Genomic DNA, 13,779 nt, shown 5'->3' with positions numbered 1-13,779 from the left:
GTCAAACTTCAAAATCAACACTTTGCAATTCTATTTTGAATCCTTTGAAGAATTCGCCTCCTGTTATATCATATCGACAGCAGAAGCTTACCTTGCTTTCATACCTGCTCCATGTGATATAATATTAGCATGTGATTGATATTACGGAGGTTTGTAGGCCTTTTTTAGAAGTTTAATAATTTCAATTTTATTGAAACAAAAATAATTTGGTATTATAATTCTTCATTTTCTTATTAATATTTTTTTCTTTACAAGAGAACATAACTCTCTTTTTTTCTATATTCTTTATTTAATAAAAATCAAAAGCAACTAGAACAAATATATATAAAAAAAGGCTATTTAAAATAAAATAAGTATAAATAATGTATTTCTCTAATTAAAACCCTTTTAATTTATTAACGTGTTCTATTTTTTTATTTTTTTACTAGAATATTTGTTTTTAAGACAACATTTTAGCATAATCATAAAAGCAAGTTCTACTTAAAAAATATTATAGTAATATTTACATGAATATATTAAAAAATATAAAAATAATATAATGTTTAAGCATTGTCTCGGAACTTTTTGGCAATGTTATTATATATAGCATGGCTCAACAAGTCAACTTGGAGACCCTTGTCTAGGTTCCTTGATTAGCATGGATTTAAAATGAAACAGGGTAGAAGTTTATACAATATGACTTTATTGATTTGGCAGTCCAAATGCGACCCATCTTAGTCTAACTTAAAAAAAAAAAAATCAAAACAAGATTATCTTAACTTATTTTTTTAAAATATTGAAATGATAACTTTTAATTGATCTGAGTTAAGCAATTAAACTAACAACCTGATTCAACCTAGTTAGATTTAATTAGATTTAATAACTTTGTTTCTTTAATATATTTTTATATTAATTATAAAATAAATAAAATAGACATGTAAGAAAGGCACCAGATAAAATTTAAAGAAGAACAAATCATGAAAGCCTATATGAAAAAAAACATTTGCTAATATAAAAAAAAATGCTATATAATTATATATATATATATATATAATAATAATAAAGTAAAAATAAAGTACTATTTAATAAAATAATATCCCAAATATATTTTTAATTAAATTATTTTAATTAATCTTTAAAGAGGTGGCTTAAAAGTCAAATCTCATCTTCGTGGACCCAAAAGACCTATTTTATGATCCTTTTTACCCAAAAACACATAAGAAAAGCCCCATAAACTTCAGTAAATTCATATTTAACCTTAAGATCATCTTTGATTAGTTAAAAAATAAAAAATAATCTCAAATAAAAAAATTTTATCCAACCTTGATCTACTTTTTTTTTTTTTTGGCAAGATATAGGGTTAAAAACATTTAAATGAATTGCTCTTAACAAACAACTCATTAACATTAAAATCAATATTTTTGGTTGCTATAATATAGAAACCAACAATTTTCTCTTTTCTCGGAAAAAACCAAGGATTGAAATGCAAAAAAAAAAAAAATGGAGGGTTGAAATGTCAAAACCTCAATAAAAATATATTAAAATTGAAAAACAAAAAAACATTTTGAGGACCAAAATTTTAAAATATATCTCACAAATAGTAAAAATAAAGAAAAAGGCCTCATTTTTTTTTTTTTGAGTTTTGAACTTGATCCTTGAAGTCTCAATTTATTTTAAGCAATTGAATTATATTTTGCAAATCGAGTACTAGCTTAATGTTTAGACATGTTTTTTATACCACGATAAACTTATAGCAAGCTAATTAAAATAAATTTTTAAGATCAATTATACAATGCTAAATCATGAAATTAAAAAAAAAAACTCAATGACTAGAATAAAAAATATTCAAGGACAAAAAATAGAGGAAAAACATATGCAAATCCATATTGAACTATACCTTGGTGTACAGTATTTCCCTAACATAATTATATTTTATTAATTATAATTATGATCAATAGACTTCTTCATTCATGTCATTTTTCTGACAAGATATTCCAATGAGAAATGATGGTTGATATCTATGAGTTGTGTTTTGGTTTATATATATATATATAAACTTAAAACTAATATTTGTACTCGACTTATCATCTAACGAATATGAGTTTTAGATACCCAAACACGAGGCAGTCGGATTTTGAGTATTAATTACCCAAGCATAGATCTAATATAGTTAATGATAGGAGTATGGTTTTTACTTTAAAGGGAAAAAACTACTATTTCACTCTACAAATTCATAATGAAATATGAGAATCTCCGCAATGAAAAAAATAGTTTTCATTAACTTTATGGACATAAATACAAATATAATATACAAGTAAAACTCAATTCATACTTCCAATCATAATATCATTACTCATTGATACTTGATTTTATCTTTTCATATTTATTTTAACCGAACTCAAATAATAACTGTCAAACTTATTCAAATTAGTTTGAATATATATATGGGTTCAAATGAAATTGTCATAAATCATGGTGAGACCCATATCTTTGAAAATTCATATTATTTATAAAATGTATTAAGAATAACTATAAATGGAAGAGTTGGTTACACAAAAGAATGTGCTCGTGCTGGAATAAAAAAAATATTTAAGAATTGATAATAAAAAATAGATTATAAAATTAAAATATCATTAATAAAGCTGCAGGGGCAAGTTGATTTGTCCCATCAATCAACAGATATGAAAAAATAGAAAACTGGAGGGTCTGCCATAAAATTTTCATGATATTGAAGTTCTAGGATATGACACAATTTCTGCAGAATGGGAAAGAATTACTTGCTGATGCAATTAATCACTATGTTATTAAACAATTAAAATAATATATTAATACAGTTAACTGTTAATATCAACAGTCAAATCGGTGGTCGTTTTGACAGCAAGAAGAATGAGAAATGCAGAGAAACGACAGCGTTTTGAGTGCACTGCTTTCGGCGACGCAACTGAATCACTGTAATAAAAATCCCCAAATTTATCTCCTCTCTCTCCAACAGCAAAATCCGAACTCCCCATTTTAATTATGAATCCCTAGTTTCCCTCCCTCCCTCGCGCTCTCCAACATTATGGACCCTCGGCGAGCCCCAAGAACCGTAAGCGACCCGAAGGTCCGTAAAGTCGGGTTTTTTACCGACCCACCAGACCGTTCTCTATGGGGTCCACCCGACCACCCAATCTCCTCCTTCCCCGCTTCTCTTCCTTCTATCGTCGACAACTCCCCTCCTTCGGCCGGTAACTCTCTCTCTCCTGTCATGATCCCTCCTCCTCGCCATTCCTCCGCCACTCTCTCTCCTCTCCGCCGTGACCCCGCTGAATTCTTCCCCCCTCCTGCTTCTCCCACCGCCTCCTCCTCTTTATCCGATGATGTGGCGTCGGCGATGATGCGGAGGGGTGTTGCTTCTGCTTCGAGTAGCTTGCCGGGAGGGTTAGGGTTTGACATTGCGGCGGTTAAATCAGCGGCGAGTAGTGTTCCCGCGAGTGGATTGACTACGGTCTCTGTTGTTAACAATTTGCCTATTGGTATTTCTGGTATTCCTTTTTAATTTAATTTAATTATCATATTCAATTATTATCTATTTTAAGCTGATTGTTTAACTTAATAAATCATTTTAGAATGTTTGGTAATTTGTTATTTTGTATAGCTGAAGTAATGCATGGATTCATTTTAGGGATTTTTTTTAAGAAAAATTCATGGTGATTTAAGTCTGCATGGAAAGGAGTGTAAAAAATATATGTGATTGCAGAGAAGGGTGGTGGGGTGGCGGTGGAAATGCAAAATGATCAATCTTCACGTTCGAAGTCATTGAAAGAGAAGACTACAAAAGCAGAGAGGCGTGCACTTCAAGAAGCTCAACGAGCTGCGAAAGTAGCTGCCAAAGGTGAATACAGCTGTTTCGTTTTCTTTTAAAACATCAAAGTTTGTCCCTTTTTTTTAATGCTAAAGTTTGTTTAAGTGATGGTGCCTGTAATTAGTTATGTTTAATTGCTGTTCTGTGTGCTCAGATGTCTGAATTACATTATTTTTTGTTTTGGTTATGAGCGCATGGAGTCCCTTGTCCCTTGTTTGGTTGGTTTTTATGCAATCAAATTACCCATGGAATAAATGCAACTATGCCTGTGATGTTTAATTTGATTATGGCCATCAGTTTTCTTTTGTCAAGTAAAGCTGGTTTAAGGCTTTATTATAACAATCCTATCGTTAATTATGGTTTCTATCATGTTTTATTAGCTGAAGGTGGTAAGACACCTGCTGGTGCATCTGGGGCTGCAGCTTCTGTGAAGTCAGCTAAATCTGTGAAGCCGCCTCCTTCACAGAAGAATGATAGTGCTACAGTTGCAGTTTCAGAGAAGAAGGGAGGTGAAAGGCCCCCCGAAAAGGATAGAAAGAAGGAAGTCCCTCAACCACGTATGCAATATGATGACAAGAGTCGGGTGGAAAAGGCAAAGAGGCGTGCTGTGGTAAAGCAAACAGAAGCTAGGAATAGAGTTGAGTTGTTCAGGCATTTGCCTCAATATGAACGTCAAACTCAGCTTACTGAACTAGAGTCCAAATTCTTTGAGCTTGACCCAATGCACCCAGCGGTCTACAAGGTATTCTTTTGAAGTTGTTAGTTTGCACCTTTGGTGGACATATATTCTGGTTATCATATATTGAATGAATTAAACAATCCTAGGTGACTATGTGAACTGGAATATAGTTTTAGATACAGTTCAAGTCTACACAGTGTTGTTTCTTGTTTTGGTGTTTTGTTCTTTTGTATGGTACCTGCTAACCATGATCTAGTCCACATTGTGATTCTATGTAGAAGTTAATCAATGAACGCAACTTTCAGCTAGATGGTCATGAGAGTATATGACAGTTATTGTTTAACCTTTAGCAGGGGTATTTCTGCAATTTTGCAGTAGTATGCTTGTTGGAAATTAAGGTTATTAGTGGTTTTGGTTTTGTTTGATAGTAGAATGATTAATTAGGAGGGTTTGTTCTTAATGATTTAAGAGTACTCTTTACTTTTCCTTGTGGCATCTAGCTTTCCTTCCTAGATTGGGATTTCTTTTGACTCTATACTTTCCAACATTGCACATGCTTCTAAACATAGGTATTTTGAGAATATTTTTTTTTTTTTCAATTTTGCGAAGTTCTTACTGGTGGGATTACATCAAAGTTTTCCCTTTCTCTTAAGGAATTACTGAGGCTTTTAATGTTAAAATGTATTTCCAGCAGACTCAGATCACCTTTCTTGCTCCTTTTCTACCTTTTAAGCACCCAGTTTCAAAACCTAAGCTCCCTTATTATGAATCCCTAAGCCTCCCAATCAATATCCACCTATAATGATGGTAGAGTAACTCTTAAGCCCAAATTAAAGCTTTCCTGCATCGGTTATTTGGACTTTTGCTGAAGTTCATTATATAAGGGATCAGGTATTCTGGTTTTGCTGTCCAATTGTATAGCTTTTCTTCTTGTTGGCAGGTTGGATTACAGTATTTGTCAGGAGAGGTATGTGGTGGCAATGCTCGCTGCATTGCAATGCTTCAAGCATTCCAAGAGGCCATTAAAGACTACTCAACACCCTCCGAAAAAACTCTTGCTCGAGACTTAACAGCAAAAATAGGTAGTTACCTTTCTTTTCTTATCGAGTGCCGCCCCCTTTCAATCAGCATGGGGAATGCAATCAGGTTTCTAAAGAATCGAATCGCCAAGTTACCTTTGACTTTGTCTGAAGTGGAAGTAAAAGCATCTCTTCATTCAGACATTGATAGATTCATAAATGAGAAGATCATACTTGCAGACAAGGTGATAGTCAAGCATGCTGTTACAAAGATCAGTGATGGTGATGTTCTACTTACATATGGATCGCCTTCTGCAGTTGAAATGGTACTATTGCATGCTCATGAACTTGGCAAACAGTTCCGTGTTGTGGTAGTGGATTCTCGTCCAAAGCTTGAAGGGCAACTATTGCTTCATAGGTTGGTTGGAAAGGGAATCAACTGTACATACACTCATGTAAATGCCATTTCTTATATCATGCATGAAGTCACTCGAGTTTTTCTGGGTGCATCATCAGTCCTGTCCAACGGAACAGTTTACTCGAGAGTTGGGACTGCTTGTGTTGCTATGGTTGCTCATGCATTCCGTGTACCAGTATTAGTCTGTTGTGAAGCATATAAATTTCATGAAAGGGTACAGCTTGACTCATTATGTTCTAATGAGCTGGGTATGCATTTCTGGCTATAGGAGGTGCTTCATACAATCAATGACTGGCTTTAAACTGCATGCTTAATATCTCCAATACCTGTCTGTTTCTTGCAGGTGATCCAGATGTGATTTCAAAAGTTCGTGGAAGAGAGGATATCAACCTCCTTGATGGATCAACTGATAGTGAAAATCTCCAGCTTCTGAATTTGATGTAAGTTCTTTTGATACTAATTGGTCTTATGAAATATTTTGGTTTTCTGAACCTGACCTTGGATCTTATATGCCGGACAGTTATGATGCAACACCTTCAGATTACATTTCAATGATAATCACTGATTATGGCATGGTAGGTTGTCTGATTTCAAGCTAATTTTTATGCTATTATGAAAGTTAACGGTGGTTCCACTTTTCTGTATTTAGAGCATAATTCCAATTGAAATTTGATACATGTGCATTTACACATCAATACACGTCTGCTTGAAACCTCCCAACTTCCAAGCTAGGTGATCTATCTGGTGTCCTTGGACCTGAGACTGATGGGAATGAGAGGAAATGAGAGGAAGCACATGCTATTTCAATCTTAACTTTATTTATTTAATGTTCAAATTGTTTTTTTCATCTGTTAATAGAAGCTACTATTGACTTGTATTATTTGGTGCTTTCAGGTTCCACCTACGAGTGTGCCTGTCATAGTAAGAGATTATCAAAGAGAACACTTGTGGATATAGATGCATGCAGATATATCATCCAGGTTCCTCAAATTTTTGCCGATATCCGCCTTCCCAGACAACGCAACTGGAGCAATAAGGCTAGTAAAACTGCTAATCAATTGGTTTCTTTTCTCTCTCTTGGTCTCAATTGCGGAATGATGCTGAGTTTTTGACATTTTTGTTTCTTATTTCCTGACTGTGTAGAGTGCAATTCTTGCCTCTCCGGGCAGATTTAGCCATGCGTACTCATGTATGTTGTGAACTTGTGACAGAGATGTATCCCTTTTGGGATGTCAAACAAATATTTTTCAGCAGATGACAATTTTGTTGCCTGAAGCTTACACCTTGAATTGTATTTGAATTTCTGACTTGAAAAGAAAACCATTCATCTGTTTTTCTTTCTTTCCATTTTTCTTCGTGCCTTCGTGCCATTTTCATGTGATACAAGCAGCTGGTGAAACTTGACTACATGTACTTTACATGAAGGAATATTTGTATGAATTAGATGGAAAATTTATACCTTTTTTTAGACCTACTCTAAAAGTAGACTGCACGATGAGGTTATTATTCCATTCCATGGTTGGCACTGCAGAAAAGTCATCTGTGCTTTAACTTTTGGCAGGAAACAAATATTTGGTATAATCAAAGCTTCTGTTTCTTATCTTGATTTTTTTTAAAAAAGTATTTATTACTTGAAAGCTTTAACTTTTAAAATAAAGGAATTATGTAGATTCTCTTAAAAGCTGGATATGTTTCCACAATTATCAATTAATTTTTGTTTTTATATAACAAAACTATCCTTTAACTTTTTAAATAATTATGGTCTTATTACTATATATATCAAATCTATTTGTTTCGCCAAATAATTTTAAAACTTTTAGTATATATATCCTTTAACTCTATATATATATCGATAGTATTGTTAATTTGTTTTTCAAAACTTGTAGTACGAGATTAACTGAGCATTTACTGCTTTGTTTTTTAATCGGTGATCAAACATTCATCAGCTTTTATTAATACAGCATTCATTTTCAGGGCTTATGCATGCATGCAACATCAACTATTTAATTTTTAAGTAGAGGCCATGTTATCTTCCAAGTCTAAATATAAGACTAACAATACACTCACACACAGTCGAATCATGGTTAGACTCACTATTTTCACCAAGATGTCAAAGTAGTCCCTAATCTATCAATTGACAATAGATAAAGCTTTTTCACAAATTGATAACAGTATATTTAGCCTGTAATAGTCATCAAAAGGAGCTATCAATTTTATGTTTCCTCAATATGACACTACATTCATGTCATTTTCATGTACCTCTTAAAGAATTTCATTCATCTATTCCATAATAGGTGGTTTTGGAAAATCTTTAATCCAGTTAAACTATCGTCAAGAAATTTCAAGCTGGGAAAGCCAACTGTTTTGCCATTAACCTAGATCCTCTCCTTGTTCAGTTGCTCAAGATCATGAACAAGTTCATTGACCTCCATGGACATTGGCATAAATAACGAGATCTTACAGAACAGGAGCAAGCCACAGCTACATTTTGATCAAGAAGCTCCTCCTTTCCCTGGTGCTGGAGTTATTGGTTTAAGTGTTTCAGAAAGAAAATTATGATTCTTCCTTTAAACACCAAGAACATTATAGTTAAACCACTCTGCTTAACCTTTGCTAAAATACCAAGTTCAGAAATTTTTTCTCAATGTTCAACATGCAAACAAATAGAACTCCAAGCGAGTTTTTTTTTTTTTTGTGGTACATTGATCTTTTAACAATAAATCATAAACCTGTGACTCATATGCAATAAGAATACACCACTTAATCAATCATCAGATGTAGAACTGTACATGTTGTGCCTACTCTGTTGCATTTCTAGGGATGTCGCCTTTGCTCTTCAGAGAAGTAACTGATGCAAGAACAACGAAACCACCCAGAACAATCATCAAGATACCCAATGAGTTCACCAGCAAAGCTTCAGTGGAGTAGCGTGATATCACGTTGTTGGTTTGGAGGAAAGTGACTTTTTCTAAGATACCAGTAGTAGCAGTGGCAACAGACAGGGCATAAATATAAACTCCAGAGAACACATGCCATGGAAGCAAGGTGGCCCTGCTGTTTCTTGAACCTCCTGGATACCAGAAGGTCACAAACCCAGAAGCCCACTGGAATGAAGAAACGACCATGAGTAGTTCATTAACTTGAAGAAGCGTAGTGCGTGTGGGCAATCAAGAAAGGGAGAGAAGAGGTAAAGTGAAAAGACCTGGATGCTGAAGAGGAAAAGGCAAGCTAGTCCTAGCCAAGAATGCAGGCTGTAAAAATTGTCAATGCCTTTGTCATTGTGGAATTTCAAAGCTGCCCAAAAGCCAATCAAGCTTAAACAAAAAGCGAGGAATTGTAGTGTCAGATGAACTAATTTTTTGAAGCTTTTTGTTCCTGGCACCGTTTTGTAGGCTAGCATGGCTGCACGAGTCCGTAACAAGCATTTGAAACACAAAATCAGAAAACACCAACATGACACCAGCGAAGAGTCAGTTCAAATTTAAGATAACGAAACATGAGAAGCTCCTAACATGCCAAATTTAAGTCATGGTCTTCTCTCCTCACCTTCTCCAGGACAAGACAAAATCGTTCATCTTATAATCATTGACACGTTTCTGCTCTAAAAAACATGGCCTACAATCTATGTTTTACACCATCGCTTGTCCTTGGGACATTTAATTATCTTATCTGTTAGATTCACAATTGGAAAGAGTTCTCTTGTCTGTATCCAGAAATGAAAAGGATACTAGATCTACATTCTCTTGATTAGTCATCTCCTCCCCAATACAGATGAATTCACACACCAGTAATGCCAAAAGAGCTGAAAAGGGATAGTTACCTTCACCATTCACGAGTACAAGCCCAATCACCATTAAAACAGGGTGTGCCTACAAATGGGACACAAAAACTGCACTAATTCCACCAATCATCGAAGCCCAAATTTTGAAATGACAGCATCAATGAGAGGGAGAGTTGGAGTTCTTACGTTGAAGATGAGATCTTTGTTAGCAGAGACAAGAGCCAGTCCTCCTCTGTAATGAACAGTCCATGTCAACACCAAAGCAGTTACTAACACCCCCAGTAATCTAATCAACCTCATCAAGATTGGAAATTTAACCACTGGAACTGCCATTTTTCTTTCTTCTTCTTCTTCTTCTTCTTTTTAAAAAATAAATAATAATAACTGCAAAGATGGGGAGAAAAAATAACTGCAAATATAAGGAGAAAAATGTAGAGCGAAAAAGGGTTTGGCTTTATTAAAGGGTTTGGCTTTTGGATCTATGCCTTCCTTTCTTTGATCGGTTGCCTTTGTTTGTGTTTAGACTCCCAAAGACACAGAATCTAACATTAGTCACTTCTTGTCTAAGAAACAGAGGAAGGACTTGGAACTTGGAAGAAGAGAAAATTCCACCTCACTTTTTTTTTTTTTAAGGTTTTACAACTGACTACCACGTCAGCGCCATGCTGGGTTTCCTTTACTTTTATTAATTTCTCGGATAACTTTCTATATAATAAAAATGGAAGACATGAATATTATGGTTATTTATTTTAACAGAATGAAATGATATTTGTTTCTGGTCATTGAAGATTTTAATGTGATTAATAAATTTAGAATACGTCGATGAAATTTATTAGAGAATTGAAGGCGTGATTAATACATTATATATATATATATATATATATTAATTGTATGTGAATTTTTTATTGAAATAATTAAATGTTTGTAGAAGGTTTTTTAGGTTACATAAGTTTTCTTTTATGAAAAAAAAAAACTAATATTGAAGTATTAATTAAAAAACTACTTGTCAACAATTGGCCACTAAAATAATTTGACATTAAAAATGCTTCTTATGTAGTGACTTAGAGGAAATAATTTATATGGTTTTTCCTTCAGGGTATGAGCCTAAATAACAGTGATGATGATTTTTTGTTACCACAAAAAGATTATATAAATTGAAACAGTCATCTAGATCTTAGTTTGGACAGTTTACTACTGTCATGAAACGGTTTAAATATTATCAGAGTAATTCAAGTTATATCTTATTTATCAAATGACAAGGTGATCATGTTACCTTATTGATTATTTATGTTGATAATATGATTTTCACATGAAATGATCTTGAGAAGGAAAACAAAAACTCCAATAATATCCAGTATTCGAATTTGAGATGAAAAATTTAGAAAGTTTCAAGTTTTTTTTAGAAATTAAAGTTGGTCGTTTTGTAGAAGTAATCTTCCTTTCTCAATAAAAATATAAACTTGATTTGTTAGGTGAAACTGACATGTTAGATTGTAAGCCATCCACTACACCTTTTGTTGAGAATCATTACGTACAAGTGTGCCCTGATCAAATACCAACCAATTGATTGTACAGAACAATACAAGGAAGTTTTTGATATCTCTACTGTTTTAATCCATGGTCAACCCCTATATATATATATATATAGACCGAGCTTTGGATCAGGTTGATTTTCAAATTATTTTTTATAACTATAACGTGAAATATTTATTGATTTTAGAGTAGCAAGCAATTAATGTTTATTAATTAGATAATTTTTGTATTTTTTTTTTAAATATAGCCATCATGTTTCTAAAAAAAATGCAAATGAATTGTGTGAATGAATGCATAAAAAGGTTGATAGCTTACATGATTATTTTCCCCGATCTATGTTCATAGTGACTTCTTCATGTGATGTGTTTTTTTAGCATCACCAAAGCTAGAGTTAATTCTTCAAAATTCATTCTCAAGGATTATACAGATGTGTTAATTTATGTTCATGATTTTGTATTTTAGTTTTTCATAAGAATTTTAAAACATAATACTTAAATGTTTCATAGTTAATTCCTCGTCATATATCCTTGTTTATGACTTTTAAAAAAACTCAAAATTTTAACCATTATAATAAAAAAAAAAAATTTGATTGATTTCAAGTTTCAGAAATTCACATAAAAATTACATGAATTTTTCATTTTTTAAAAAATTAATTTATAATTATTTTTTATGATAGAATTAAATACTAGAATTGATTCATTTGTAAAATATTAATTTGCGTTGGATTATTTTTCAAAAAGAATTCACTTTTAAATTAAACTCAATTTAGTTGATAATTATTATGAGTTTTTATAGCCTGTTTAAGAGTATAGTGATAATTATTTTTTAAAATTATTTTTTATATTGAAATGTATTAAAATGATAATTTTTTTTTTATTTTTAAAAAATTATTTTTAAAATCAATGATTAAAATAATTCAAAATATACAAAAAAAAAATTAAATTTTTAAAAACATAGATACAATCATGTTTCTAAATGTTATCTTCCACGAAGAATTATTTAAGGCTAAACGAGTAAAAAAAAAAAAAGAAAACCCGAAATGCTATAGCCTTGACATGAATATATGGGCTGTTATGGTGATATATATACGTACATAACATACAAACATACAAAACTCTAATGAAAAATAGTTAATTCTATACCAAAGAATCTCAACTTTTGATTTGCTAAAACTTCCCTAACCTCAAATAAAATCTTATTTATTAACAAAAAGAGAGATCATTGTCATACAATTCATGCCTCGCAACGTATTGATTAATATTGTGAAGAATTTTGTTCCAAAGTCTAAAAACTATGCTTATGGATCTTAATTACTTGTGAAGTTTGAGAATAAACTAAAGACTTGAAGCTTCACTTGCTATGTTTCCAAGATAACAGAAATCATGTTTATGGCAGAAGATTTTTAATGCAAAGCGGGCTTTGTGTGATTTGGAGGTGTAAAATTGCACTTGATGAGAAGGTGTCAGCAGCTTAAAGAGGATTTTAACTAAAAGAGTAGACTACTACTGATCATTTACACATTCATGGAGCTCCATATACATAATCATCAAAATCAAGCACATCTGGCTTATCTTCTGCCCCATCGAGTTCTGAGAATGATTCCCCCACTAACTCCTCCGCCTTTAATGGTGGCATAAGCAGCTGGTTCAGGCCATGAATCATCAGCCAGTCACTTTGATACATGTCTGGAAAGATAACAGGAACACCATTAAGCACAAGCACATCACCAGACCTAGTCAAATTAATCATGAACCCTCCTGAGAAAGATGACAAACTTGTTCCATCATTGAACCCCTCCAAATCTTGCCTTGGAAACAATCCAGGAACCACATGTTTCCGAAAGATCGATGAATAATCACAAACATTCTTTGCATATGCATCCATTGCTTGATCAACTGGTGCAAAGATTGTCAATCTTGTCTGGTTCTTGATCCCAAACAGTTGCGCATCAAGAAATGTTTCCATTATTGAATAACCTCTAGACATTAGTAAATGTGAAGCTTGGCCAAAAAAATCGACATCCAAGCCTGATGATTCATTCTGAGAAGTATTGCCAAGAATGGTAACTGGACTAGGAATTGGTGCTGGTGCTGGTGCTGGAGTCAAATTAGGAGAAATCTCTAGAGAAGAATTGAAGAACTCACTCATCCCAAATATGATCAGAGACCCAAAATCAACCAAGGCAGGTTCTTCAATCGAGATTCCATTGATTGACAACTTTCCATCAAAATAACTCAAACTTGTAGTGACAATCAATGAGTGATTTGGCAACAACGTGGGGATTCTTGTACCAAAAGGAAGACTATCGAGGTAATACCCAGAAAGTCTCAATGGCGAGATGTGATATTGGAGATCAAGAACAGAAAGTTGGCCTAATCTTGCAAATGCAATGTCCAATGGAGCGAATATAGTTGCAGCAGATGATTCAAGATGGAGTCTCTTCGAAGTGATTTCAAGGGTTAATGCCATGGAGAGATAGCCAGAGGTTGAGAGGATCTCCAAGGCATTCGAGAAAGGGCTAGAAGA

At 33.2% G+C, this 13,779-nt stretch overlaps 3 protein-coding genes across 6 annotated transcripts; 1 reads left to right on the top strand and 2 right to left on the bottom strand.

The window, feature by feature from the left end:
- The first annotated feature begins 2,905 nt into the window (after positions 1-2,905).
- On the top strand, positions 2,906-8,473 carry LOC118029688 (uncharacterized). Of its 4 annotated transcripts, none has more exons than XR_012168523.1 (8): positions 2,906-3,503; positions 3,719-3,853; positions 4,204-4,565; positions 5,443-6,187; positions 6,283-6,379; positions 6,460-6,514; positions 6,834-6,976; positions 8,336-8,473. XR_012168523.1 is itself a non-coding variant. In XM_035033600.2 (7 exons), exons 1-7 carry the CDS (start codon positions 3,041-3,043, stop codon positions 6,894-6,896), a joined length of 1,911 nt encoding a protein of 636 aa, XP_034889491.1. In that variant the 5' UTR covers positions 2,906-3,040; the 3' UTR covers positions 6,897-7,286. The 4 variants fall into 4 exon arrangements, 2 of the variants coding, with proteins under 2 accessions (XP_034889491.1, XP_034889490.1); XR_004684207.2 differs by lacking the exon at positions 8,336-8,473 and adding an exon at positions 7,083-7,286; XM_035033600.2 differs by lacking the exon at positions 8,336-8,473 and having other exon boundaries at positions 2,906-3,494; positions 6,834-7,286.
- A 259-nt stretch (positions 8,474-8,732) lies between these two features.
- LOC118029690 (transmembrane ascorbate ferrireductase 2) lies at positions 8,733-10,354 on the bottom strand. Its single transcript, XM_035033601.2, has 4 exons — positions 9,907-10,354; positions 9,760-9,808; positions 9,142-9,341; positions 8,733-9,043 (listed from the first exon to the last, which is right to left on the bottom strand). The coding sequence occupies exons 1-4, from the start codon at positions 10,051-10,053 to the stop codon at positions 8,738-8,740; spliced, it is 702 nt and encodes a 233-aa protein (XP_034889492.1). The 5' UTR covers positions 10,054-10,354; the 3' UTR covers positions 8,733-8,737.
- A 2,420-nt stretch (positions 10,355-12,774) lies between these two features.
- On the bottom strand, positions 12,775-13,779 carry LOC118029774 (putative fasciclin-like arabinogalactan protein 20; the record flags this gene model as incomplete). The annotated part of the gene is made up of 1 exon (XM_035033699.2): positions 12,775-13,779. A coding segment is annotated over one exon (1,005 nt), but the record flags the coding sequence as incomplete, so codon positions are not given.

The sequence above is a fragment of the Populus alba genome, chromosome 17, assembly GCF_005239225.2.
Source record: "Populus alba chromosome 17, ASM523922v2, whole genome shotgun sequence".
In the NCBI taxonomy this organism is placed as follows: Eukaryota; Viridiplantae; Streptophyta; class Magnoliopsida; order Malpighiales; family Salicaceae; genus Populus; species Populus alba.
Note: the sequence above shows the minus strand (reverse complement) of the source record. Positions and strands in the feature narration are given on the sequence as shown.